Source organism: Aspergillus sydowii, assembly GCF_001890705.1.
Source record: "Aspergillus sydowii CBS 593.65 unplaced genomic scaffold ASPSYscaffold_4, whole genome shotgun sequence".
Lineage (NCBI taxonomy): Eukaryota > Fungi > Ascomycota > Eurotiomycetes > Eurotiales > Aspergillaceae > Aspergillus > Aspergillus sydowii.
The window spans coordinates 559768-583287 of record NW_024467862.1 but is presented as its reverse complement, the minus strand read 5'-3'; the positions used below and the strand labels follow the sequence as shown (position 1 = coordinate 583287).

Genomic DNA, 23520 nt, shown 5'->3' with positions numbered 1-23520 from the left:
TACAGACCAACGTTGGCTTCATAACTGAGTTGCTCGTAGTATACAACTCCTAATTCTATACATGGGTCGCGTCGCAGAGTAAAGGCCTCGCTCAGTTGAAATTTAGATTACTCAGGCGGGAGTACGCATCCGCTGATGCGGCTCTCATGTATGGGCTAATTGTTTCCAGAGGATGATTTGGGTCCTAGTCTTCAGATAAGACTGGGAGTCCAGACCAGGGAAGCCGGAGCATGACTGTCCGAGCTGTCAAACATCGATCATGCTTACTACTCCGGATGTAGTTGTACATATGTACCAGAACTGAGAGGAGAAAGTTTGCCGAGGACCTATATAAATAGGTCCTTTATCTCGCAGGCAGGCCGTTCGTACGGCGATGGAGTATACTGCGTAGGTCAACCACCTGACTCGCCCTGGTCATGTGCGCATAAGGGTCTCGACTGTGTCGGCCAGGCAGGATTTGCATCAAACTGAATTCGCAAGTCTGGTGACCCTCGGAAGCCCACTTTTCTCGATAATTCCTGTTGTCCAACGGGCAATTATTTGGCAACTATCATAATTACGTTATGTGGGTGCTGCCCTGTAGCTGCGACCTGTAGATCGGCCATTGTTCGACTTCAAGCTCTCTCTAGCCAGCCTCGCTGTGAATTCTCCCGGAGGCCACAATTATTCCACCATTTGAGTGAGTTCCGCTGTCGACAGAGTACTCTTCTTCCATCTTCGTATGAAACACCGCGGGGAATCCCGGGGGGTCGGCTCAGGCAGGACGAGCGGGAGCGGACTGGAAGGGGCTTAGCGCGGGGGGTGACCAGCGGTTTGCGGCGGGTTTTCGTCATCCAGTGCTTCCAACCCGGCAATCCAGCGTCCAGTCCAATCCAATTCATGGCGTCAAGCCTCTCCACCAGCTGGGCAGCTCTGACGTTCTGGCTCGTTCACCTGCCCGGCAAAAGATTGCTCCTGTCCAAAGATGCGTCTTTAAATACAATGCAGGCTGCTGCTGCGGACCTCAAACGTCCGCGATAAATACTCCTGGAAATTACTCATCCTGCAGCTTCCCTCTCCTCGTTATTCCGAGCAAACCTCGTCTCAAGCCATATATAACTTGTCTTTTCCGCCCCCTCAGTTCTTCCGATAGCTGTTTCCCGATTCCCCCGCTGAACCGAGGTCGGGACCGTGAACTAGATTTCAAGAGCCATATCCTCCTACCCCGCGAACTCGTCTAGATTTCTTGCTACTATACATCGTCTATCTATCCAACTTGTGACCGGTAAACATGACTACAAACGGCAATGGCAACGGTGGTGCCGTTGGGCAGGAGAACATCAACACTGATATCGTCACTCTCACAAGATTCTTCACTGAAGAGCAGGTGAAGGTTCCTGAAGCCACTGGCGACTTCACGTGAGTGCCCTCTTATGTGCAAACACCAGTCTTGGGACTATTCTAACATTGATCTGAACCAGACTACTATGCCACGCTCTCCAGTTCTCCTTCAAGTCCATCGCTTACTACATCCGTCGTGCTACATTAATCAACTTGACTGGCCTCGCTGGTTCGTCAAACACAACCGGTGATGACCAGAAAAAGCTCGACGTCATCGGAAACGATGTTTTCGTCTCTGCAATGAAAACCTCCGGAAAGTGCCGCATCCTTGTTTCTGAGGAGGAGGAAGAGGCCATTATCTTTGACGAACATCCTAACGCCCGCTACGCTGTGGTCTGCGACCCAATTGACGGCTCTTCCAACCTAGACGCTGGCGTCTCAGTTGGTACTATTTTCGGTATCTTCAAGCTTCCCGACGACATCCTCGGTCCCGGAAAGAAGGTCACAGCCCAGGATGTCCTCCGTCCCGGAACTGAGATGGTTGCCTCCGGCTTCACCATGTACGGTGCCTCCGCCCAGCTGGTCATCACCATGAAGAACGGCGGTGTCAACGGTTTCACCCTCGAGAACTCCCTCGGCGAGTTCATCCTCACCCATCCCAACATGCAGCTCCCGCCCACGCGCGCCATCTACTCCGTCAACGAGGGTAACAGCATGTACTGGGACGAGTGGTGCAACGCTTACTTCCACTCTCTGAAGCACCCCGGCGAGGGCAAGAAGCCTTACAGTGCCCGTTACATCGGTTCCATGGTTGCAGACGCCTACCGAACCCTCCTCTACGGCGGTGTCTTCGCCTACCCCGCCGACTCCAAGAGCCCCAAGGGCAAGCTCCGTATTCTGTATGAGTGTGCACCCATGGCCATGATCTTCGAGAACGCTGGCGGTAAGGCCGTCAACTCGCGAATGGAACGTCTTCTCTCTGTCAACCCCGAGCACATCCACGACCGGAGCGGTGTGTTCCTTGGATCGAGGGACGAGGTCCAGAAGATCATTGATACTTACAACAAGTATAAGAAATGAATGAAATAAGCGTTTCGGATTAAAATGCCAGTCGGAGTTCCTTACGGTTTTGGTATGGGAATTAGGCTAGTTAGCTAGCTGTTTACACACACCTTTCTTAATATGTACAAAAATAAGATGAAAGTTATCAAATACTATCTTTATTCAGGCTTTAACAGTTCAAAAACAATCTCAGTGTTTATTTATTCATTAGTTAAGGATGTGAAATGGTGGTCGGGTTGGTTTGGTTTAGGGGCAATANATATATTCACGAGCTTGGTAATAGGTAAATTGTTGATAAACAAAAACATATCGACAATTCCCCCAAAATTATGTTAACAGACGATAAAAAACAGACGATAATCGTGGATGATGAAAAGGAAAACCCTACTAATTATAGTTCGGTTGACCAAGGTGATTTAAATAATATAGAACCAAGACACCGATACTGGCACCAACAGTGCAGAGCCGAGCATCGCTTATCCCGTCCAATCTATAATATTCTGTTCCTACAGGAATATACAATACATGAGATGCAACGGAGAAGGAAATATAAGAGAAAGAAAAGGTGAAAAGAAAAAAGACAGTGAGAAGCCAAAACTAATCTAATCCACAGGTTCTTCCTCAAGAAGCGTCTTGAAGCTAAACGGCGCAAACGGTACACCCTCACCCATGAAATGCTTGCTCATGGCTTCGACCCAGTGGAGACGCAGAGAGTGCAGCATGGCACTGGTTCCCTCCATGACACACAGAATGGCGATTGTAAGTGTGAACCACATGTAGAAAGTGACGACGATCATGATCACACGAGTGGTGGGGTTTTCCTGATCGAATGCACCACCGAGGGTCATATCCCAGAGGACGATAGAGAGCTGTTGGTGGGCGAGGGAGAGGGCCCAAAGACGTAGGTAGGAAGCAGTGTGGGAGATACAGTTGAGGCAGAATTCGATGGTGTGGATAACCTGGTGGATCATGACTTCGGAGAAGTCGAACTCCTCGTGCTCTTCCTCGCCGAGGTCCTGTGCGATCATAGCAACGCCTTCGCCGTCGCTGGCCACACTGTCACGGGGTCCAGATGCTCGACCGTCGACATCACCATCTTCGTCTAATGCACTGACTCTGGATTGTTCTCCGAGGCCGCGGTAACCAAGCGCACGTGCACGGTTGTGCTCGCGACGGAGGTAGAATGGCTTGAAGAAGAGCATGATCGGAACTTGAGCAACAGCAAGGAGCAATAGGAGCATCTGGACAGTTCCTTGTCCAGAGTAGAGTTGTTCCCCTTCTTGGATGTTCCCGGGAGATAGAAACATGAAGATGAGCATGTTGAGAAGACCGGGGGGCGATTGACCCTTTGCATTCCAATCCACTGACCACTTGTAAATGATAGTGATGACAAGGTAACCAAAGATAGACTGGAAGAAGATTAAACCTGGGATGAAATTGCCGATGATATCGACCTTAGACTTGAAATGACGGGCGTTGACATATTGCAGGATAAGGGCATAGGACATATGTGCCCAGCCCAAGACGATACTCATTTTCATCTTCAGACTGTTGGTGAATAGGAGGCTGTTCTCAGCCTCGTGCCAGTTCCAGTCCAAACCGAAGGGGAAACGGTAGCTGCCCTTCAGCGATGCCTCAACCGCCTGGCCCGGTTTGATTTCCTCGGGCCACTGCCAAGAACTCGAGAAGATAGTGAAGGATTTGGAAAAGATGTCGTTATAGATAAGACCGGTGTAGATGGAGAAAATACCCATCATCAACATGATGTAACGACCGTAGAAAGCCATGTACGTCAATTCATCAAGTTTTGTTTTCAAGAGTGTCTTTTCCCAGAAGATCATGGCCGAGGCAGCCAAAGCCATCAAGAAGCCGTGTCCAAAATCACCAAACATGACGGCGAAGAGGAAGGGGAAAGTAACCACAGTGTACAGACCGGGGTTGACTTCCGAGTACTTTGGGATACCGTATGCATTGACAATCGTTTGGAATGCCTCGGTGAACTTGTTTGTTCGAACATACGTTGGAGGGGTTTTGTTCGTCCGAATCTGGTTAACGATAGTAGGCACGCTCAGGCCCGCACGGTCGTTGACATCCTGCAAGGTCGACTTGATCAACGCCAGCGAATTCGTAGGGCACCAGGCCTCAGCAATAAGAGTTTTCCTCGCTTGATCATAAGAGCACTTGTTGAGGGTGTCGTACACGGCCTTCTCTTTCTTGACGATGATCATCCAAGCCGCCAGCGAGCGGGCGATCTGAGTGAGCTCAGCGTCGAGAGTGTTCTTCGTGTTCCGCAACACATTGTTCACGTCGCTCAACCTTGTATTAACCTCGTGAATCTGATCCCGGCGCAGTTCACTGTTCTCGTCGACACCGTAAAGCGAAGCCCCAAGCGACTCCGAAATCTTTCTGATCTTCGAAATGATATTCTTTCCATGAGCGAAGATAACAAAAACCATTTTCTGCGTCTCCTCGTTCGTAGTCGGGTCCACGATCGGATCTGGGATCTCAGACTGGTTCATGTAGAGGTTACCACGCAGCGTTCTCCAGAGGATCCGTTCGAAGGCAGCAATCCTGTCACGAGGGATAACACCAGACACAAATCCGATGTTCATCTCAAGAAACGACTGTTGGCCCTGGGCATCACCGTTCGCACCGCGTGTGCCCTGTTGCTCGACGTCACGGAGAAGAGGCGCTTCATCGTTATCGAAGGACTGGCGGATTTCCTCGGTATGGGTATGAGCACGGTCGAAGAATCCTCCAGCCTCTCTCAGAACCCAGCGCCATTCCGTCAACTCCACCTCACGTTTCTTCAGTGTCTCGTAGCTATCATTCAGCGAGGCGATCCGTTGTTCCAGACTCTCGCTGCGCTCAGCAAGCTCATCGATTTCCGAAGCCAAGGGAGCAGCCAGAGTGTCTGAGAACTCAGAAGACGACCGCATCTGAATTCCAGCCTTGTCCATCTGTGCATGGAAGTAACCTGTCCAAGGCCAAATAACTCCAATTAGCCACCACCCCAAAATCGACCAGACAGCCGCCAAGAAAAGGTCAGGTATGACATACGAAGTTGCCTCTCCACATTATCCAAGCGACGGATCTCCTTCGTGAAAGTCTTTTGGAAAGCAGTCGTCTCGGGATTGAGCTGTGTAGCAAAACAGGACACTCGTCAGCAACCCGCTCACCAACCCCCCGATCCAGCTACATAACAAACAGCGAGAACTTACATCCCGAAACTGCACCTGTCCAAGCTCACCAAGGGAGCTGACAACTTCACGACCAATCTCATTCGCGATATAGAGCTGGGTCAAGCTCATATCCGACGAGCGGAAGAAGGTGTCCTTCGGAGCCATGGTGGGAAACAAACTGCCTGCAGCAGCGGGATTCCTTTATACCACAGCAACTAGGAGAGATGCGCGGTTGCGCGGAAGTCGGAAAAGAGGGAGGATAAGTAAACAAAATTTAACGATAGCAAATGACGGAATAGAAGTGGAAGTAGTTGGTCAAACGCAAGGAAGATTCTCCCCCGACAGCTTGATCCCCTAGTGATGATGTCCTTGGGACTCCGGCGCCGCGTGGCTGTTTCGGGCCCGCACGTGATCCACATAAATTACTCAACATGTTATTATGCGGAGTAACTATGTACATAAATTAGCCCTATCTAAGTTTTCGACCGGAAGACAGTCTCTTCCGTACAGCAAACTTTTTGAGGTTCTGTCTTATGATTGTGTATGTTGCTCATGATCAAGGGTAGCACAACAGACGTGTGAGCTGATCATCTAAAAAAAGATTTTCCACAATGCCGCATGCCATGTCCTATAGGAATACTGTTTCGGGAATCGACATGGAGCCTATGCAGAGAGTGAGTATGAACTTCTCTGTCGAGGTACTGGGTACGGACTATAACCCCACTACTGAGACAGTACTATATCCAAATCAGCTTCAGCGTGGTCAGCCCATATGGAGTGTATGTGAGTGATCATTTTCAGGTCCAGTAGGAACTTGGTTCTGAGCATCCCACCACCGCTATAGATTCTGTACAATTCTATACAACGCGTAAAGCTTTCCTCCCATACATGCCAATTGGACAGGGACCACAGACTCTATACTGAGTCACAATTAAGTTAAGCTTGATTTAACTCGCACCAATTATGGGAAGAATACGTGCGACTGTAGGTTCAGTACCTACGAACCTACAGTCGACAGTACCTGGCACAGAAATTGTATAGCGACAACAAAAAAGTATAGCAGTGACTCAGTATCTAAGTTTTCAGGGTGATATATAATCACTCCTCTGAAGTACTCGATACCCCTCTCTCTCATCCTCTTACATCTACCTTCACTATTATCAAGTTCGTACCAGCTTACGCATACCACCTCAAAGCTACGCAGAGCATCTGCTACACTCATATCTATCTATTATATCTTATTCAAACAAACCCACTACGGAATATAAAGCTATCTATCGAAAAAAGAAACTATCCTCAATATTCTATAACGGCCCCGCTTGCGCGAAGCCTTCAGTGAGCTAACCCTAAGCCACCTATCTAGACAGAACCTGTTCTAACAAGACCCAGCTGCAACCAGCTCAACCCACCAAAGCCATTTAAAAGCGTCTAAATGCACGTCAAAGAGCTTATCAAAAGCTACCGCACCGAGCGGAAGTCCTCGCAAGAGCAGGACCGCCACGAGAAGCAGCAGGACAAGGCCCACCGCAAGCGCCAGGAGGACGCCTACCTGGCGGACCTGGAGTTTGAGCATATAACCGCCCAGAGAGAGTGGATCAGTGATCATATGGAAGACGAGTGTCGTGGCGTTGCTATTCTTCAGCGCATCGAGCGCCTGGATAACAGCGTCGGAAACGACGGAAGCGTGTTGTATGTGGAAGGCACAGCCAACTTCAAGTCGGGCCCATTGTCCTCGACGGAGAAGGCTGGGCTGCTGCATGAAGTTATCGAAAATAACAGGAGGGTGGCAGAGCACTGGAAGACCATGCCACTGGGCAATACGACCAGGGCATATGAGATTGATTGCAACAACCGCGAGCCGAAGAGTGGACGGCGCGCGCAGTGGTATCATGAACGGGGTGTCTGTGTTGAGTTGGGTGGCTGCTGTGGGAGGGACTGTGGCTGCTGTGAGAAGCCTGTGACGAAATATATGGTATCCTCTGACGGAGGAAAGAAGTCGGTGCCGATCTATGGTCATTGCACTGTTGAATGTGCTTGCTGTATCAAGGAGCGGGGCTGCTATGTGCCCGATCCTCGCCTTCCTGGCGTCGGTGCTCGGGCTTTTTGAGAGAGATGTTAACTTGATCTATGTCATGTACATGTTTATACTGGCGTGTTTCCACTGCGTGTTTGTACTTGCGTATTCGTTCTGAGTTGACCCTTGCCATGGAAGTTTGTATTTGTTATTTCGCAGGTTGGTGCATCTGCCTTGATCTGTCTGTTTACTTCTGTATTGCACCAGAGCCATCGAGAAAGGAAAACTGGCTTCATCTTCTCTATCATTGATACACGTATACATAGTTACCAAGTAGTCATGAGCCTTTAAGGGTGTATGTAGATAGACTGCATCGGCATCAGTCTTGATGCTCCCTGTCACTCGCTGTCCTGCTTAAACCCGGCCTCCGGTATAGAACATTCATGCCATAAATATTTATTATCATTAAGTAAACTAAGAGCGATTATAATATAGCCTGCAAAGCGTAGGGAACATGCAACAGGACCTAATACTGCCGCCAGGCATCGACTTAGTATACAAAACAACCCAATTGGGTTTCGACAGGGTCTAGGAAACCGGGAGCTCAGATGCGCAGCCTGCCATGTTGCTCTATTCTCGCCGTTTTTGGCTTAAGCGAAATAGCTCTTCCAAAGGACCCCGGAGAGATCTTCAAGTTGATCGGGGGTAAATGCCTAATATCAATGTTAGCTTCTGTGATCGAGTTGATATCAGATGTCGGGAAGAGCTTACCTTGGCATCGATGTGCCACGTATCTTGTCTTGTTTTCTTAAACTCACTGATAATTGACTTCACACTTGACCCAACAACGCCCGGGTCATTGGCAGCACGGACACTTAGCGTGGTCAATGCTTCAGGTATCCATGTTGGCGGCGGGCTGCTGTACGGGAAGGCCTGAATAAGTGCTCCAAGACCAAGAACAGCGCCATGTCTGGTTATTACCAGGCGGGTGTGTTCGGGGGTTGGAGTACCAGCCCCTGAGGAGGCCGGGGATGATATGCCACTAGCAGTACGGAGCGCCTTGGGACGCTTGGGAAGAGGGTTTTCGACCAAGACGTTTGTGAATCGCTTCTTCAAGCGAGAGACGATGTCTCTGCGTAGGAATTCGGGCGAGCATCGAATCATCCCTGATAGGGTCGCAGATGCACCGGCTCTTACTTCGTGCTGCGGGTCCTCCAGCATGCTAGCCACGCACTCGAATAGCTTATCGCGGTCAGAGGGAGAAAGAAGGAAGAGGCGTCTGAAGTAAATGATCTGGATGTTGATCATGATGCGCAACCGTTGATGCCATGAAGGTGATGTCTGCCCGATACGGATAAGCGTCTTGATAAACTCCGAGCTTTGCTCAGCAGGATATGGAACGTTAGGCAGGTGCCGGAAAACATGATACGCAAGTGACTGGAGTTCTGGGTCTTCCTTGACATCCATCATGTGCAGCAGCTGTCCTGTAAACAACTCTGCGAAGAAGGGGGCAAGCTGAGTGCACTCATGCGACGACAGTGTGGAGTCAAGCCAGAGGAGAACAGTTTTACATCCCGAAGTATAGGAGGATGGAGTCTGCTGGCCCGGTGTTCTTTCGTGCCGCCATTTCTCAATTTGCGCGAAAATGTCGTTTATCATCTGGGTGAAATCCGTGCTCGGCAAGTAAGGATATGAACCCACTGATGACGAAGACTCCTGATCTGTTAAGAGACTCTTGACATCCGGATAAGACTCGTGGTACCGCGTGCGGAAAATCGTTGCAAGAGTTTGACCCATCGCTTCACGAACTCCCTTGTAAGGATGATCAAGGTGAGCGAGATAATCCTGGACAATCGGCTTTTCGAGTCGGAAATGCCACCCTGCATCAATGATGGACTGATGTAGAAGATTAATCTTGGAGCTTTCCTTGAAGGCAGCATTGGTAGCCATATCCAGACGGAAGCTCGCCAGCCAGTCGACCAACGGCCAAACTCGTCGAGGGTCACGGCACTGAAGAATCATGTGCAAGAAAGTGGTCCAGTAACCAGAGTTCTCCGGCGTCAACGCATCAATGAATATCTTTTGCACGATAGGGAAGGCGTACTCCCAAACCATGGTTCGCTTTTCAACGCTGGTGTCCGTAACAGAGCTGACGAGTGCACCAAGAATCTCCGCGGTAGCCCGATGTTGATGCTTGTCACTGCCATCCTCATAAACCGCCTCGATTTCCTCCTTGATGTCGTCAAAAGTTGCCGCAGTGAGTCCATCGCGGAGCATCAACTCAAAGGCATACAGAAGTAACATCGCACAGGACATGCGGAATTTGTCGGCTGAGGGGTCGCGCGGCTCTTGCTTCAAGTACATGAAGAACTTGTTGAACCAAGCCCTATTAAAGAGCTTGCCCATATGAGAGCGAACCTGCCATTCTACTTCGTCGTAATCAATATCGCGTTTAACATTCGGTTTGTACCCAGGCATGTGATCCGACCATACGAGCCATCCCGGGAAATCGTGGTCAATATAATAATCCGTCTCCGGGTTGGCAAAGCTGGCAAGGAACTGTTCGGTCCAGCCCTTTTCATATCGCTTGGTGGTCACCTGTATCTTGGCCGGGAAGTTCTGGTTACCGAGGATATAGCTCTTGTAGTCGTGGTTGCAGATGGCCCGGACATCGATCATAGTGAACAGCGCCGAGAGGCCCTGAGAATACATACCACGTAGACCTGGGTGGTCATCGATAGAGCCCATGGTGACAAGTTCCACTAAGTTTTCACTAGCAATGTAATCAAATCTGAGACCCATGGAGATCACAATAGTTGATGCCCGGCTGGCAACCTTCCAGTGTGATACCCGAGCCAGATTTACTAATTCATTGGCCAGCGCGGCCTTTTTCTTCTCGATAAGTGCTCGCTTGTTGTTGAGGTTCTTACGCTTTTGTGTGACTTGTTCCTCAACGTTTTGTGTCGTCGGGGCGATTGCATCGACCAGATCTCTGTCTAAAATGGCCATTCTTTCCAAGGGACGGCCATAGTCCATGATCTGATATACCACACTTGAGCAGATTCGCTGCACAGACGGCCTATCCACCGCGCTCGCATCAATGAAAGCTCGGACCAAGGTAGGAGCATATTTCCAATGACGACCAACAGTCTTAGCCACACTGCTTAACAACAGGGAGAACAATGCACCCTTGATTCGTGCGAAATCATTCTCTTTGATACCATTTTGGAGCGCCTTGAGAAGGGGTGGAATAACAAGTAAGCGCGAGCCCCAGACAGCCTTCAAAGCCGACTCTCCTGCAGTTTGAGCATTGCGGCGAGTCTCCGTATAAGTAGAAACGCAGGACTCTGCGATATCGAGGAGTAGAATCTCATCCAACCGAGATCGGCAACGCGGGGCTGCGTTGTGCCTCAAGCGCTGTAGATGGTACATATTGGCTCGCCGAATAAGTAGGGGACGTGGATAATCTTTCCGGACTCCGCTCATCTTGTATGGGTGGATGTCCGCAAGAAGAAGGCGGGTAACTCTATCCAGGACATGAGCGGACCTCTCGATACCGACGTCAATGAACCAGCATTTGTAAGCAGAGTAAAGAGCACTGAAGCACGGCACATCATCCTCCTGTTTCTCAGAGAGGTATCGATGCACCTTGTGGAGAACCCACCCTGCTCTCTCTCGAATATCGTGGATTGAAACATAGACAGGGTCGTTCTCTTCTAAGGGGTAGCCGGTCGGGTAGTTGAAAGTCTCTCTTACAGTGTCCTCATCGGAACTGTCTAGCGAGGAATCAGGCACGTCTTCTTCGCTTTCACCTGCACCATCCGCGTCTGCCATTTTCACGTCATTTGCCTGGCCTGATACTCCGATGGCCTCGACATCCTTCGTCTTTGACGCAGCTTTAGCGTCGAAAAGCACCGAGACACCAGAGATGATTAGTCGTAGCAGGACCAAATTTCTGATCACTTCATCGGACCATTCCTTGCCTATTCCATCTCGCCTAACGCTGGAAGCATCCTCAGTCAAAGCCGTGAGCTGCTTGAGTGCCGACTCCGCCTGATTTTCGAAGAGTTCAGTAGCAAACTCGATTTCCTGTCGTTTGGGAACGTGCCACTTCACGGTCATGTTATTCGGGTCTGGGCGATAACTCCAGTGTTCAGGTTGTATTCCATTGGCGATGACGTCGGGTTCATATAGCGAGTAGTCCGAGGTGTAGGTTCCGGTAAGGTTGAGAAGAAGGTGATGGATGAAGTTCGAGACATGGACGGTTGGAATGCCCCGGCACCTCTGTTGCATGTAGACGGCAATATCAAACAGTTCCTTTTTGTGCGCCAGAACAGCATCTCCAACATGCACAACACACATGCTAAGCATACTGACGTTCCACACTAACCCCCGATCTCGGGGGAGGACGTCAGTGCCCGTTGTCCGGGTCGAGCCAGCGCCGTTGTCATCGATCTCCGTACGGATGGCCTGGGTTAAAACTGGAATGAAATGCCTCAGAGCCTTTTCGGGGTTAACCTTGCAAACAGCGTTACAGATAAACGCCATTGCGTCGCGGGCTTGGTGGATGACATGGTTTGACACGAAATCGACAACCTTGGAGAGAGCGATGTCGTAATATTCAGGAGATAGCGAGGAAAGCAACGGCATAAATGTTGCTGGAAGGGTGTTCACGATGTTCTCCTCCGGGGATCCGTTTCGCACACGGGATACGTCGGGAAGGTTCTCCAGAAGGGTGAAGACGCGTCCAAGGAAAGAGATAATGAAGTCTCCAAACCCACATGTGGAAGACCGGAGGATCATCTCCTCGGTCTCATCGCTGAGTTCCGTGTCGTAGTTCAACTGCACACCCACCCCTTCTTGTTCCATTCGCTCCATCTCACCTGGGATCCATTGCATTGCCAGCATATCGCTATTGATATCTTCCTGCCCCTTTGTCAAGTCTGCCATGGGTATATTGTAGCATGCAGCCTGAATGAACGTCAAGGTATGAAGAGTTTTTTCAAGATCGTTTGCATCAATGCCCGGTAATGCCATTCCCAAAAGGGTTGTGAGATGGCAACGATACCCCTTGGTTCTTGTGATGATGCGCGCGAGTGTCTGGAGAGCTCGCAGAGATGACGTAGTACGATGAACCTCTACTAAGCCTTGAAGTGATGGGTAGATTCTCTGCAAAGCCCCAGGAAGGATAAGATGCGGTTCCAGGTACGCTAGACCCTGCAGGGTTGACAAGGAGAAGCTCATGGCGGTAGCGCTTTTGGAATAGATACCCATGAAAATCACATCACGTATGCAGAGTACGAAGCGGCGTCTCAAGGGTTCTGTGAGCCTTCGCTCCTCTGGTACCTCCATCTCTCCGCTCTGCTCGCGATTCCAACGCATTACGAAGAAATCCGTAAGGTAATACACCAACTGGGCTAGGGTCTTCGTCCAGCTACCAGAATTGGAAGGGTGGAAAAAGGTCTCCACAGCCTGGATGAGACCCTCCAGCTGAGTCAGAATCGAGTCTTCCTTGTCCAGGCATGCCGGAGACAGGGACATGACAATCCATCTAGCTATGTGATGTGCTACGGGATGCTTCCGAGTGTCTCGATCAAGCATTATTCCCAACCCAGAGGATATGTCCACAAGAGCGCTGTAAGGGGAAGTAGACTGTCCAACTGGGATCTCGAGCAGTCTCAAAGTAGCCGTAAAGATAAGGGAAGATTGCTCCTTGGTGAAAATTCCATATTCGGAGAACGGAATGTGACCAGCCGGCAACGAATCCCGTGCCATTCGAGAAAGGAAGTCCAGGAAAGTTTGGTCGAAGGTTTTTGACCGACTGACCAAAGACCAAAGGTGGAAATATGTCGGCATATAATGCTGCGGAAGCAGATCCTCCCTAGACTCCGGTGGCGGAGAGGTGGGAAGAAGGAGGTTGATCAGGCCGACTACGACAAACGCCCCTTCTGAGAACGAAGTGCTGTAATGGGGTAAGAACTCTTCCAGCATGGCCGGTAGCTCACGGGGATCAATATAGAGTTGAATGAAAGCGCAGAGCTTCGTCAAGGTCTTCACGTTCCGCTTCAGGTTTGAGGAATGCACCAGACCAGACTCTGTTGGCAGAACGAACGCCTTTACTTCTCTATACAATGGTTTCCAGTCCAAAACAAGGTCCTTAATCGGCTTTAGGTAATGCTTGCGTCTGGGAAAAGGTCAGCATTTGACAGACAAACAAATATGCGCCGACTGAGGGTCCACTCACTTTGTGAGGAGCATGAACATGCTAGCGAACCGTTCCGCGACATTTGGATCTATTCCAGGAGCAAGAGCAAGCTCATAATACAGTTTGACGAGTTTGATCCGCTCACTGCGAGTCGGATCGAACTTGAGGGATAGCCATGCCCTTAGCTCCCGTGTCCAGTGCACCGCACCGGGGCTGAAATCCCCCGATTCCACCGCAATGTAGAGCTGAGTCAAAATGTCTCGAAAATATTGCTCCCTCTTGGCATCGTCCTCAAGCTGGTATGGCAGGTATTTGAAGTAAGGATATGTGCGAGGTCGGACGCGAGCTTTGGGTTCGCCATCTCCATTGATGCCATCAGGTTCACCACCTGGAGAGGTTGCTCGTGAGATCATATGTGCATTGTGAAAGTTGTCTGGCGTGAGAATCGTTTTAAGGTTTTGGTTGTCCATAATCGTGCAGCTCCGTGCAACGATTACCGTGGATGCAGAAGTTAGGAATTCGGATGGTGCGGGAAAGTTCTATCATAACACGCTCAAGTTAGCTACACGTGGTCCCCAAAAAGCGCAATACAACAGGTAGCGCTATACATTGACTCATAAAGCTTGTATCCAGATATTATGCTATAGAAATCGAGGGCTGACAGTAACCTGCTGTAAGCCTTTTATTCGCATTGGCGAGGCTCCAATTGGCCTGGTCTAACAATGAGATCGTAAAGAGATATAGCAGCGTATGTCAAGTGCAGAATGGAGAGATATCCAATCGGGTATCCCAGGCGATGGAGAAGCAGGCAACGTAAGCTCCCTCTTGTTCACAGGATTTGTAGTTGGGGAGTTGAGGATAAAAGAAGCTCACGCACGACAGTTGATGATAGCATTTCATGAGTCTCGGCTGGTGTCAGGCTGCGGATGACATAATGCATGCTACGTAACAAAGCTCGCAGCCTAATTCGGCACTAGCAAGCCCCACCAAAAACCGCCGCCGTCCCCAGTTCGCAAGTTCGAGCCTCGCACTGGGAGACTGAAGCGTTAATTCGCTCAACACTAATTAAGCGTCTACGGATAAACATCGTTTACTGGCGGTGACTTCAATGAAGACACGAGGGGACATCCGAATGGCTGCCATGAAGAAATATTAAGGGTGTCGTTCGCCACCCCCTCTCGTCCTACTAGTACACCGTAGCTACGTCTTCAAGATGGTCATCCGCCTTCGCCACCTCAATTGCTGATGCTTTTTTTTTTTTTTAAAAAAAAAAAAAAAAAAAAAATATATATATATATATATATATAAAAAAAAAAGTTCGAGGGTAGGGTCAGTATTTAGGAATGTATGTAAACCAAAAGGGCGTTCCAAGGAGAACCCAAGCGAGAGAAAAAATGATCGGAGGCCTGTACCCTTCGAATCCCGCTAGTAATTCGCACTGCATTTGTCTATTGTCAAAATTGGAGTTTGATGCGAGTGTAAGAAGTCTCGAAACTCGCTTTCAGTTGTTGTCAAAATTTAAATAGCTATGTCAGACTGGATTTCCCCATCTGTTTGCGGGTGCAGAAGTGGGATAATGCGGGAGGTAGGACAAAGCAGCCTTACAGTGTCGTCCGTGCTCCTCCACAAATGCCGCCCGCAGGAATACAATACTCAGCTGCTGTATGATGTTTCACGTCATTCTCGGACATTATTACAATTTCTCGCTGCGGAGTGCTCCGTAGGAGCATGTATACATATCGAGGGTCTTCAAATACGTAGGGGTATGGGGCGGTAGCACAGATTGACTGGAATAGCCCTTCCAAGCCAGTGCTTTATTGAATGTATGGAAATTATGTACGCGTCTCAAGCTGGAGGAAGGAAAGACCCAAAAAGAACGCCCTGGACCAGCGCATAGATCGCCATGACCTGTACAAGCGCAGGGAAATGGTTGTTATATTTGGCCGCCGGCAGAGTGCGTTCCGAAGTTCCCAATGCCTGGCAGGCAAGGTACCAATACCACAACGGGTATCCCGACGAAATCCTGTTGACGATCTGGACATGATAGCTGGTTAAAGCCATTGCCGTTAGGATGATTTGGGCTACGGCGAGCCGTGTAAGTAGCGTGGAGGCGGGGCTAGAGGACGGTGCAGAAATAGTTTTCAGAGAGACGCTGAAAGCAGAGGCTGGACTATCCGCACCCATTGCCCAAAACGATGATAAAAAGAGAATTAGCAACATCGGTGCAGCAAGTAAGAAGAGCGGGATATTCGAAACAGTCCAATATCGGAGAAAACCGACACCCCTGCTTTTGAGTTACTATATGGCTCGATATTGGAGATTCTTTGCAGTACGTACCAATAATGAGCTTGGACCCAACCATATATACTTGGGACAAGCGACTGACACCAAGGTCGCGAGAAACTATCGTCCATACAAAACTTTGTATAGGCAAAGTATTGGGGGACAGCAAACCCCAATGCGGCAATACAGCCGCTTAAAATAACGAAGCACAGGCGAAAGCCCGCCGCCCAAAAGGCACGCCTAGAAACAATATCGTAGGAGTGGCTAAGGGCATCAAATACCAGAGGAATCCCACTGAGGATACCATTGCTGCGCACGGTAGTAGCTACCGCGAAGAAGCATCCGGATAGTAACAATTTCACATGGCTCAAAGCCCGTTTCCCTGAGTTGAGATCAATGTGGGACGATGAGTAGATGTAGAGCCCTGTGATGTTGAGGAGTGAGAAAGGAGCCTCCATATAGGGTGCAGTGAGAAATGCGCCAGCTGGACTAATGATGTGTAGGGCCGCTGCTAGAAAGCAAACGAGCCTTTGCCTTTGGGTATCGTGTCCGAATACATTGATAGACAGTCGGTACAGGGCCAAGACTGAAAGGTAGTGAGCGACATGAGACACGATGACCCCCGTTACTGCAAACCCAGCTACTCCGTTCGAGTCACTTGATGGGAAAAGGACTGCGGCACTGTTAGAGGGAATGTCTGAAGTGGTGGGGAAGGACAGATATACATGAGGACAGATAGTTGACTAGATTACTGTACGTATAACTGAATGCCCATTCCTGCTCAAAGACATAACCGATTCGTCCTATGTGTACAAAGTAGATCGAGTCCCATCGGAGAAACTTCAATGGGATCGAAATATACTCCTGTTTACTCTGAACGGAAGATATGACATCAACCGCGTGGTTGCTTTGGTACGGAAGAAGGCTAGAGGATGTATCATACCCAAGCCCGGGGCAGCTGATTATGACAGCGAACAGGAGAGTCTTCCAAAGCCAAAATGCAATTGACAGGCTTTTGACAGGTTGGTTCGGATCAAGGAGACACGGGGCCCGGAAAGCTGTTGGCTTTGGCGAGAGAGCTGTGGTCATGGTGCTACCGTTGACACCGCCGGGCGCCCTTCTCGGAGGTCATAGGACTTGAGGGTTGATGGAGCAACCACGGGCTGCAGAAGGCCTTCAGGGCTACCTCGGGAGCAGCGATTGCACTGATTGGAGACAATTATTAATGAACAATGCAACCGCGCCTGCTTGAGAATGGAGGTGGTGAAGAAAAAGAATCGGCCTAGGCGGAGTGGCGGACCCAAACTTGGAAGACGCCAAGCCGATCGACCGGATTGCTCGGAAATGAAGCATAAATAACTAAGCTCCGCTTACATAATTTTGTGCATAAAACAGCCGCAAGACTGGTGTGGAAGAGCGAAGACCATCGCGGGAGAAGACCCCACTCGCCACCATCCCGTAAACTGGGAGTTTGAAAAATCATGACAGAAACAATGGTATGATCGGAAATGAGATCATGTTTATGATATCAAGCCGAGGCAGGTACGAAGCGATAAATGAAAGAGCCGCGGATACGGGTTCTGTCTGCAACAAGAAAATAAAAATAGAACATTAATATAGAACCTTGGATGTCAACTGGATGGAGCGCGGTTTGAAGTTCAGCCCTACGGTCCAAGCGGTTACGGAACCGAGGATGCTCAAGGGACCCTCAAAAGCCTTACGGAGCACCTACCACGAAGAACTTGTGGCCACTTGGGTAACCTTTTAGTTTTCCAGAGCATCTCATGAGGCCCACAAACTCTTCCACTCTCGGTTTGAGAAACAATCAAGGCTGGCACAGTCAGCAGCACTCAGCGACGATAACCAACTTCTGCGACTGTTCAGCCGTCTTGCAAGGCTAGTGGTTGTCAGGTTGATCATGATCGTCTCTCACTTGTACTGCGAAGTGGAACCCAATCGGCATTCGGATGTTGAGTTGTTGACCATTATTATTATTACTACGTATTTGGGTTTCTGATGCGATGGACCTGTAGGTTTTTACGGTGCAATCTGCATTTCCTTCTGCATCTCCTGTACAGCGCGGTCGCGATCGTATCGTTTGGGGCAAACGCCACCGAAGGGATGGAACCCACCTGGCACCGCAACAATTTTGCCGTTCCTTACAACATGAAAATCTGGTAACGGGACCAAGATCAGATGTAGCGGAAATGGAGTCGTGGAAAGGGCGAGAACGAGAGTTCAAGGCGGACGGGGCATCCGGAGTCAGCAACTTTTGAGTTATGAAGTGCACCGGATAGTCGGGCTTTCCGACCATCCGCTCGCCGACGGGCTTTTCATCGCGGCCGGCGTCCGTGGATTTACCACGGGGATTACAACTGCTGGTCTCGTGCCAGAACAGACATTTCATTTCAATGAGTCTCCCCGAAACAGGCCTCAGCTCATTTGGAGGGCAGAACAATGGATTTCGACTTCAGAAGTTCAGAGAGATGTGCGAAGAAATGCTTCTTGCTGCTCTGACGCCAGGGCCAGGCTTGGCTCTTCAGCTGCAGGACAAGAAAAGGCAGACCTGGAAAGCGCCTCGGATTACCTGTGATCCATTAGATTGGCCCAGTTAGTGAGCAGTGGCGTCCGCCGTCCGGGCTGGTGTAAGTCCGATGACTGAGAAAAGCAGGCGACAGATCGGCGAACTAATTGCTCGCCGGGGATTGCTATTTGTCGGCTCTTCAGATCGTATCGAACAGAAGTGCTGTGAGGGTGACGCACCAAGATCATAGCTTCGACGGCAATTTCATTTTTGACCTCCTGTAGTCCTGTTTCTTTCTCTATTAGTCCCTATTCCCTTCCCTGCCATCTCCGGACCGCAGCATAAAATCCGAGCGCCGATTGCCGCTGTGGGTTCCTGGATTCGACTCCATACAGACCGCCCATCTGACATAAAGAGATTTGATGGAATAGAGCGTCTGGTGGGCTGCAGATAAAAAGTGCTGCCTTTTCCATTCCACGACACACACTCGTTCCATCCCTGGATATTATTAAGGCCAGAGTCGCCCGCGTTCGCTTCTTTCGCTCTTTCCTCCCCCTTGCAGCTGGCTCTCCCTCCGCTTTTCTTTGATGACCTGCTTATTTCCCCGCCCGCCTCTGCGCTGTTCGTCTGAAGCTACACGACCTGACGTGACACAGCTGAAGCATCTGCCCTTCCGTTGCTGACCTGGACGTGGACCACCGCTGGCTTGGGCTCCCCTGCCCCATTCTTTTATGTACTTCTTCTGTCAGCTTCTTTGTGCGGGCCACATTAATAAGACCGTGGAGTCTGTTGTCTCTCGTCAGCCGTTTTCCCTCTTCTTTATAAGTCCATACTTCCAGACGGGGATCGACATTCCCGCCTGTTATGTATAGTTCGCAAACGCCTATCACACTGCGCTTCCCCGATCTTGAACCGAATTATTGACCACGCAGCTGTCGATGGTCTTCTTTATCACATTGTCGGAGGCTGATCTCTCTGGATAATGCTCTTCAACCTCGGCTTGACAGCTGATGCCGCTGCCGCCCATAACAGCGAGCTCGCTAGTTCCCAATCGGAAACACAAATCTCCATGTCTTCCCGTCAGCCCTCGCCGCGTCCATTTTCATTTAGCAATTTACCTTCGTGGGGATTGCACGGTCTTTCTGCCAAGGAAAAAGGTACGGAGGCAGACAAGCCTCGCTATGAGCAACGCCGTTCAATGCCTATCGCAGCTGTTGAGCCGACCTCCTCGAGCGAGGAGGACCAGCTTTCAACAGCTGGGCCATCGCCCGTTCGACATCAATTCGGCCACCAGAAGTACACAAAGCAGCCTTCACGGCCAAAGACCATTTACCAGCTAGCGCACCCTGCGACTAACGCGCGCCATAAGCGGTTAAAGCTCAGGCCGAAGCTGCTCCTCCAACTTCAACAAGTATCAGCCACATCACGCCCATTACCTATATTCGATGTCTTACCGTCGACCTTATTTACGTCTAGGCTAGCCAGAAAAGTCCCCGCGATCTTGCGCGGTAAGCGGGGCTTAGGACCAAATGATTTAATCGTCACGACTAGCGACCTATACGAGCGATCAGTGAGTGACGGACCAGACAAAAGTTTAAGCTCGGATGAAGAAGGGGACCACCGTGAGGTTATTGCGACAATTTGCCAGTTGCTTAAAGAGGACGCCTTGTCCAAGGGAAAGGCAGAAATCTGCCTTAACTCTGGGGTCGTGTTTGAAGCCACCCCTCTTCCCAACGGATCATATGAATTTGTTTCGAATACGGATAGGGGGCTTATGATTTTACGATGGGTTCGACGTGGGCCAAGGAAGCGTCGTTTATCGGCACCACCTGGCTCAGTTCAGCCTGAGGAAAACCGTCGCTTCACGTTCAGCGTCATCGACCCCACTACACGTCGACATCCTGTGATTGCCTCCATGGCTCGTAACCACCTCGAGGTATATGATAGGTACTCATTACCAAGCACCGCCCCATCCTCACCTACATCGGGTATGTCCGTCATTAGTGACGCCTCCGAGATGGATGCCCCACTGGACCAACAGGTTATGGAAACCGATGAGAAACTCCGCCTGTTGATCATCATTACCGGCATCTGGGTTGCTTTTCGAGAAGGATGGTCCCAAAACTTTCGCTATCACGATTCGTTGGTGAATGGAAAGGCTCCTCGTTCGCCAAGCTTATCAAAACACAATCCTACAACAGCCCCTGGAAGTGAGGAGGGCCGAGTGCTCTCAGACAGAGACAATGAGCTAGACAAACAGGCTCAATCGGACCCAAGCCGTCGGGCAGTGACCTGGACCCAAGCAGCTTCCCACCCTCCAGCAGCAGACCGATCAACCCAGTATGGGAGTTTATCAAAACGCTCCAATTCCACCGGCGCCGCTTTCATTGAGCGGTCCAACAAGCGTAATGCATCGGCAAACCGGCATTCTACGCTCTCTACTCCGCGCCAGTCGTATGATGGACCGCACGAGTCCCGGCCCACCCGTCCGAGTTCGATCTGTAGATCCCGAACCCAGGTGCGAAAGGGGGATCGAGAAGACACTAAACTCGAATCCATCCCGGCTCAATCCAGAGCGACACAGGACTCTAAGGATGGCCTTCAGACAACACTCGATAGACAACCGGAATCTCCACGTCCAACCAAAGGTAAGCGTCGACATCGGTTTAGTAACCTTTTTGACTTCCTCATTCGGAAGGGAGGGCATCACCATGAGTGAGCCATGATTCGCGGAAAAGTTGTGCCTTTTTACACGGAGTTATATTCTAGGTCCCTTGAAGGGAGACCCGGGAAGATTTTGTTGGACGTTGCTGGAAATTGTCTATATTTATGACCGGCCAGGTGCCGATGTCTATATCGTATGGTACAACGGCCGCTTTATGGGGTTGAGAGAGGTCTCTCTAACCAATTATCTATTTGCTTTCTCCATTCCAGCGTTTGCATCATTCAATCTCAAGCAGGCCTTACTTCTTACCTCAATCTTGCATTTGCATCGGGGACATGTACATATTTGAGCCGATATAGCTCCGCACATTACGACATCAATACAAAAGAAACTCTCAACTAGTGACCACACCGTATATCCAACTCCAAAAAGTACGTAGCTAGTTCCTGCTCTGGAGATGATTAGATACATTGTTTGGCATATAGCTAGTCAACTACGACACATGGCAGGGCTGAGTCAGCATGAAGAATGCCCCTCATCAAACACCCCGCACGAAACAGTTGTTTGTAGTCCGGAAATGGCCAAGATGAAGTCATCCCCACTCCCGATTTGCGGTCCCGAGATCGGTAACTCATCGGCACTCCAGGCTCTCGCTTCACAACTCGGCAGATCTGGGGTGTTTGATTACGAATTCGCGATCGCCGTTGAATGATCTACGCCCTTTAATCCATATAATTCTCCCCTTATCCTGACCGCAATTGAAGCTGCTTGCTACAAACACCTATACTGCTGGTATGTTACTCCAAGAACCCCCCTCGCCGCAGCTCCCCGCATACAACGCAAGCTACTCAATTCTCTCGATCCAACACAAAAACTAACAAAGCCCAAGTAACAACAACAGATTGAAACTGCCCTATACCTACCGGCGTCATGGCTACCGAAAACCAAATGGAATATGTTTCGTACGTTATCCACTTCCTCTCAGCCCAAACAAGCCAGGCAATCATAGCTCCTAACATTCACGGATTCATTAAAATAGACTCGGGAAATCCGGCCTCAAGATCTCCAAGGTCATCTTAGGAACGATGTCCTACGGCACAAGCAAATGGCAAGACTGGGTCCTAGACGAGGACAAAGCCCTCCCGCTAATTGAGCACGCCTACAAGCGCGGAATCAACACATGGGACACAGCAGATGTGTACTCGCACGGCCGCTCCGAGGAAATCGTCGGCAAGGCGCTGAAGACATACAACATCCCGCGTCACCGCGTCGTGATCATGACAAAGTGCTTCTACGGTGTTGATGATGAGGGCAAGCTTCCTCCTATTGCGGCCTGCAGCCAGAATAAGGGCGATATGAATAACAGAGTTGGATTGTCGCGGAAACATATCTTTGATGCTGTTGATGCCAGTATTGAGAGACTTGGGACTTATATCGATGTTCTCCAGATCCATCGGCTGGACCGCGAGACGCCGAGAGAGGAGATCATGAAGGCGTTGAATGATGTTGTTGAGAGTGGAAAGGTCAGGTACATTGGTGCTAGCACGGTATGTGAAACCCAACCCAACATGGTTTTTGGAAAATTTAGAAAAAGACGGCAGATTTTAACAATAAATCTATAACAGATGGCCGCATGGGAATTCCAAGCCCTCAACAACCTCGCCGCCTCCAAGGGCTGGCACACCTTCATTTCCATGCAAAACTACCACAACCTGATCTCGCGCGAAGAAGAGCGTGAAATGATCCCCTACTGCCTCGACGCCGGAATCGGTTTAATCCCGTGGTCCCCGATGGCCCGAGGCCTCCTCACCCGCCCCTGGCGCAGCGCGCCTTCGCTCCGTGAGTCCACGGACGGCGCACTGAACTTGCTCCTCCGCAACCGGGAGACCGAGGCGGATAAGAAGATTGTGGACCGCGTCGAGGAGGTTGCGAAGAAGAAGGGCATCAGCATGGCTCAGGTGGCTATTGCCTGGTCGCTGAGCAATAAGAATGAGAACCCTGTTTTGGGCCTCAACAGCAAGGAGAGGATTGATGAGGCGGCTGCCAGTATCAAGGTTGTGTTGACGGAGGAGGAGAAGAAGTATTTGGAGGAGCCTTATGTGCCCAAGACGTTGTCGCCTCTGGAGAAGTAGACTCCGGCTAGAACAGCATTAAGGGACAAAAAATTTTCGCCCGGTGTATGTAAAGCTTATATAGTAACATGAAATAAAGAATAACGTCTTCAGTATATTGAACATAGTTTTCCAGGTTTTGTCCCACATACTA

At 50.0% G+C, this 23520-nt stretch overlaps 7 protein-coding genes across 7 annotated transcripts; 4 read left to right on the top strand and 3 right to left on the bottom strand.

Moving 5' to 3' along the window:
• Positions 1-1270: 1270 nt before the first annotated feature.
• On the top strand, positions 1271-2400 carry fbp1 (fructose 1,6-bisphosphate 1-phosphatase; the record flags this gene model as incomplete). Its single annotated transcript, XM_040841866.1, has 2 exons — positions 1271-1398; positions 1461-2400. 2 exons carry the CDS (start codon positions 1271-1273, stop codon positions 2398-2400), a joined length of 1068 nt encoding a protein of 355 aa, XP_040703313.1.
• Positions 2401-2984: 584 nt separating this feature from the next.
• ASPSYDRAFT_149330 (H(+)-transporting V0 sector ATPase subunit a) lies at positions 2985-5729 on the bottom strand (the record flags this gene model as incomplete). Its single annotated transcript, XM_040841892.1, has 3 exons — positions 2985-5359; positions 5443-5521; positions 5604-5729. 3 exons carry the CDS (start codon positions 5727-5729, stop codon positions 2985-2987), a joined length of 2580 nt encoding a protein of 859 aa, XP_040703312.1.
• A 931-nt stretch (positions 5730-6660) lies between these two features.
• Positions 6661-7925, top strand: ASPSYDRAFT_869522 (uncharacterized protein). The gene is made up of 2 exons (XM_040851752.1): positions 6661-6899; positions 6954-7925. Exon 2 carries the CDS (start codon positions 6997-6999, stop codon positions 7669-7671), a length of 675 nt encoding a protein of 224 aa, XP_040703311.1. The 5' UTR covers positions 6661-6899; positions 6954-6996; the 3' UTR covers positions 7672-7925.
• ASPSYDRAFT_43853 (proteasome activator BLM10) lies at positions 7743-14668 on the bottom strand. Its single transcript, XM_040846749.1, has 4 exons — positions 14392-14668; positions 13823-14322; positions 8350-13762; positions 7743-8291 (listed from the first exon to the last, which is right to left on the bottom strand). The coding sequence occupies exons 2-4, from the start codon at positions 14251-14253 to the stop codon at positions 8229-8231; spliced, it is 5907 nt and encodes a 1968-aa protein (XP_040703310.1). The 5' UTR covers positions 14254-14322; positions 14392-14668; the 3' UTR covers positions 7743-8228.
• Positions 14669-15628: 960 nt separating this feature from the next.
• On the bottom strand, positions 15629-17155 carry ASPSYDRAFT_88421 (DUF409 domain protein; the record flags this gene model as incomplete). The annotated part of the gene is made up of 3 exons (XM_040852003.1): positions 15629-16067; positions 16121-16739; positions 16792-17155. The coding sequence occupies 3 exons, from the start codon at positions 17153-17155 to the stop codon at positions 15629-15631; spliced, it is 1422 nt and encodes a 473-aa protein (XP_040703309.1).
• Positions 17156-19572: 2417 nt separating this feature from the next.
• On the top strand, positions 19573-21309 carry ASPSYDRAFT_148568 (uncharacterized protein; the record flags this gene model as incomplete). Its single annotated transcript, XM_040841823.1, has 1 exon — positions 19573-21309. One exon carries the CDS (start codon positions 19573-19575, stop codon positions 21307-21309), a length of 1737 nt encoding a protein of 578 aa, XP_040703308.1.
• Positions 21310-21872: 563 nt separating this feature from the next.
• On the top strand, positions 21873-23475 carry ASPSYDRAFT_175334 (aldo/keto reductase). The gene is made up of 4 exons (XM_040843454.1): positions 21873-22047; positions 22145-22217; positions 22295-22802; positions 22881-23475. Exons 2-4 carry the CDS (start codon positions 22186-22188, stop codon positions 23385-23387), a joined length of 1047 nt encoding a protein of 348 aa, XP_040703307.1. The 5' UTR covers positions 21873-22047; positions 22145-22185; the 3' UTR covers positions 23388-23475.
• Positions 23476-23520: the final 45 nt, after the last annotated feature.

What these genes read in the sequence shown, in the direction of transcription:
- ASPSYDRAFT_869522 (XM_040851752.1), top strand. Translation starts at nt 6,997, where the DNA reads ATGCACGTCAAAGAGCTTATCAAAAGCTACCGCACCGAGCGGAAGTCC.
- ASPSYDRAFT_43853 (XM_040846749.1), bottom strand. Translation starts at nt 14,253, where the DNA reads ATGGACAACCAAAACCTTAAAACGATTCTCACGCCAGACAACTTTCAC. An exon ending in ATGTTCATGCTCCTCACAAA is followed by an intron (nt 13,763 to 13,822) that starts GTGAGTGGACCC and finishes ACCTTTTCCCAG; the next exon opens with ACGCAAGCATTACCTAAAGC. An exon ending in CGTGGCACATCGATGCCAAG is followed by an intron (nt 8,292 to 8,349) that starts GTAAGCTCTTCC and finishes CATTGATATTAG; the next exon opens with GCATTTACCCCCGATCAACT.
- ASPSYDRAFT_175334 (XM_040843454.1), top strand. Translation starts at nt 22,186, where the DNA reads ATGGCTACCGAAAACCAAATGGAATATGTTTC. An exon ending in AACCAAATGGAATATGTTTC is followed by an intron (nt 22,218 to 22,294) that starts GTACGTTATCCA and finishes TCATTAAAATAG; the next exon opens with ACTCGGGAAATCCGGCCTCA. An exon ending in GGTACATTGGTGCTAGCACG is followed by an intron (nt 22,803 to 22,880) that starts GTATGTGAAACC and finishes AATCTATAACAG; the next exon opens with ATGGCCGCATGGGAATTCCA.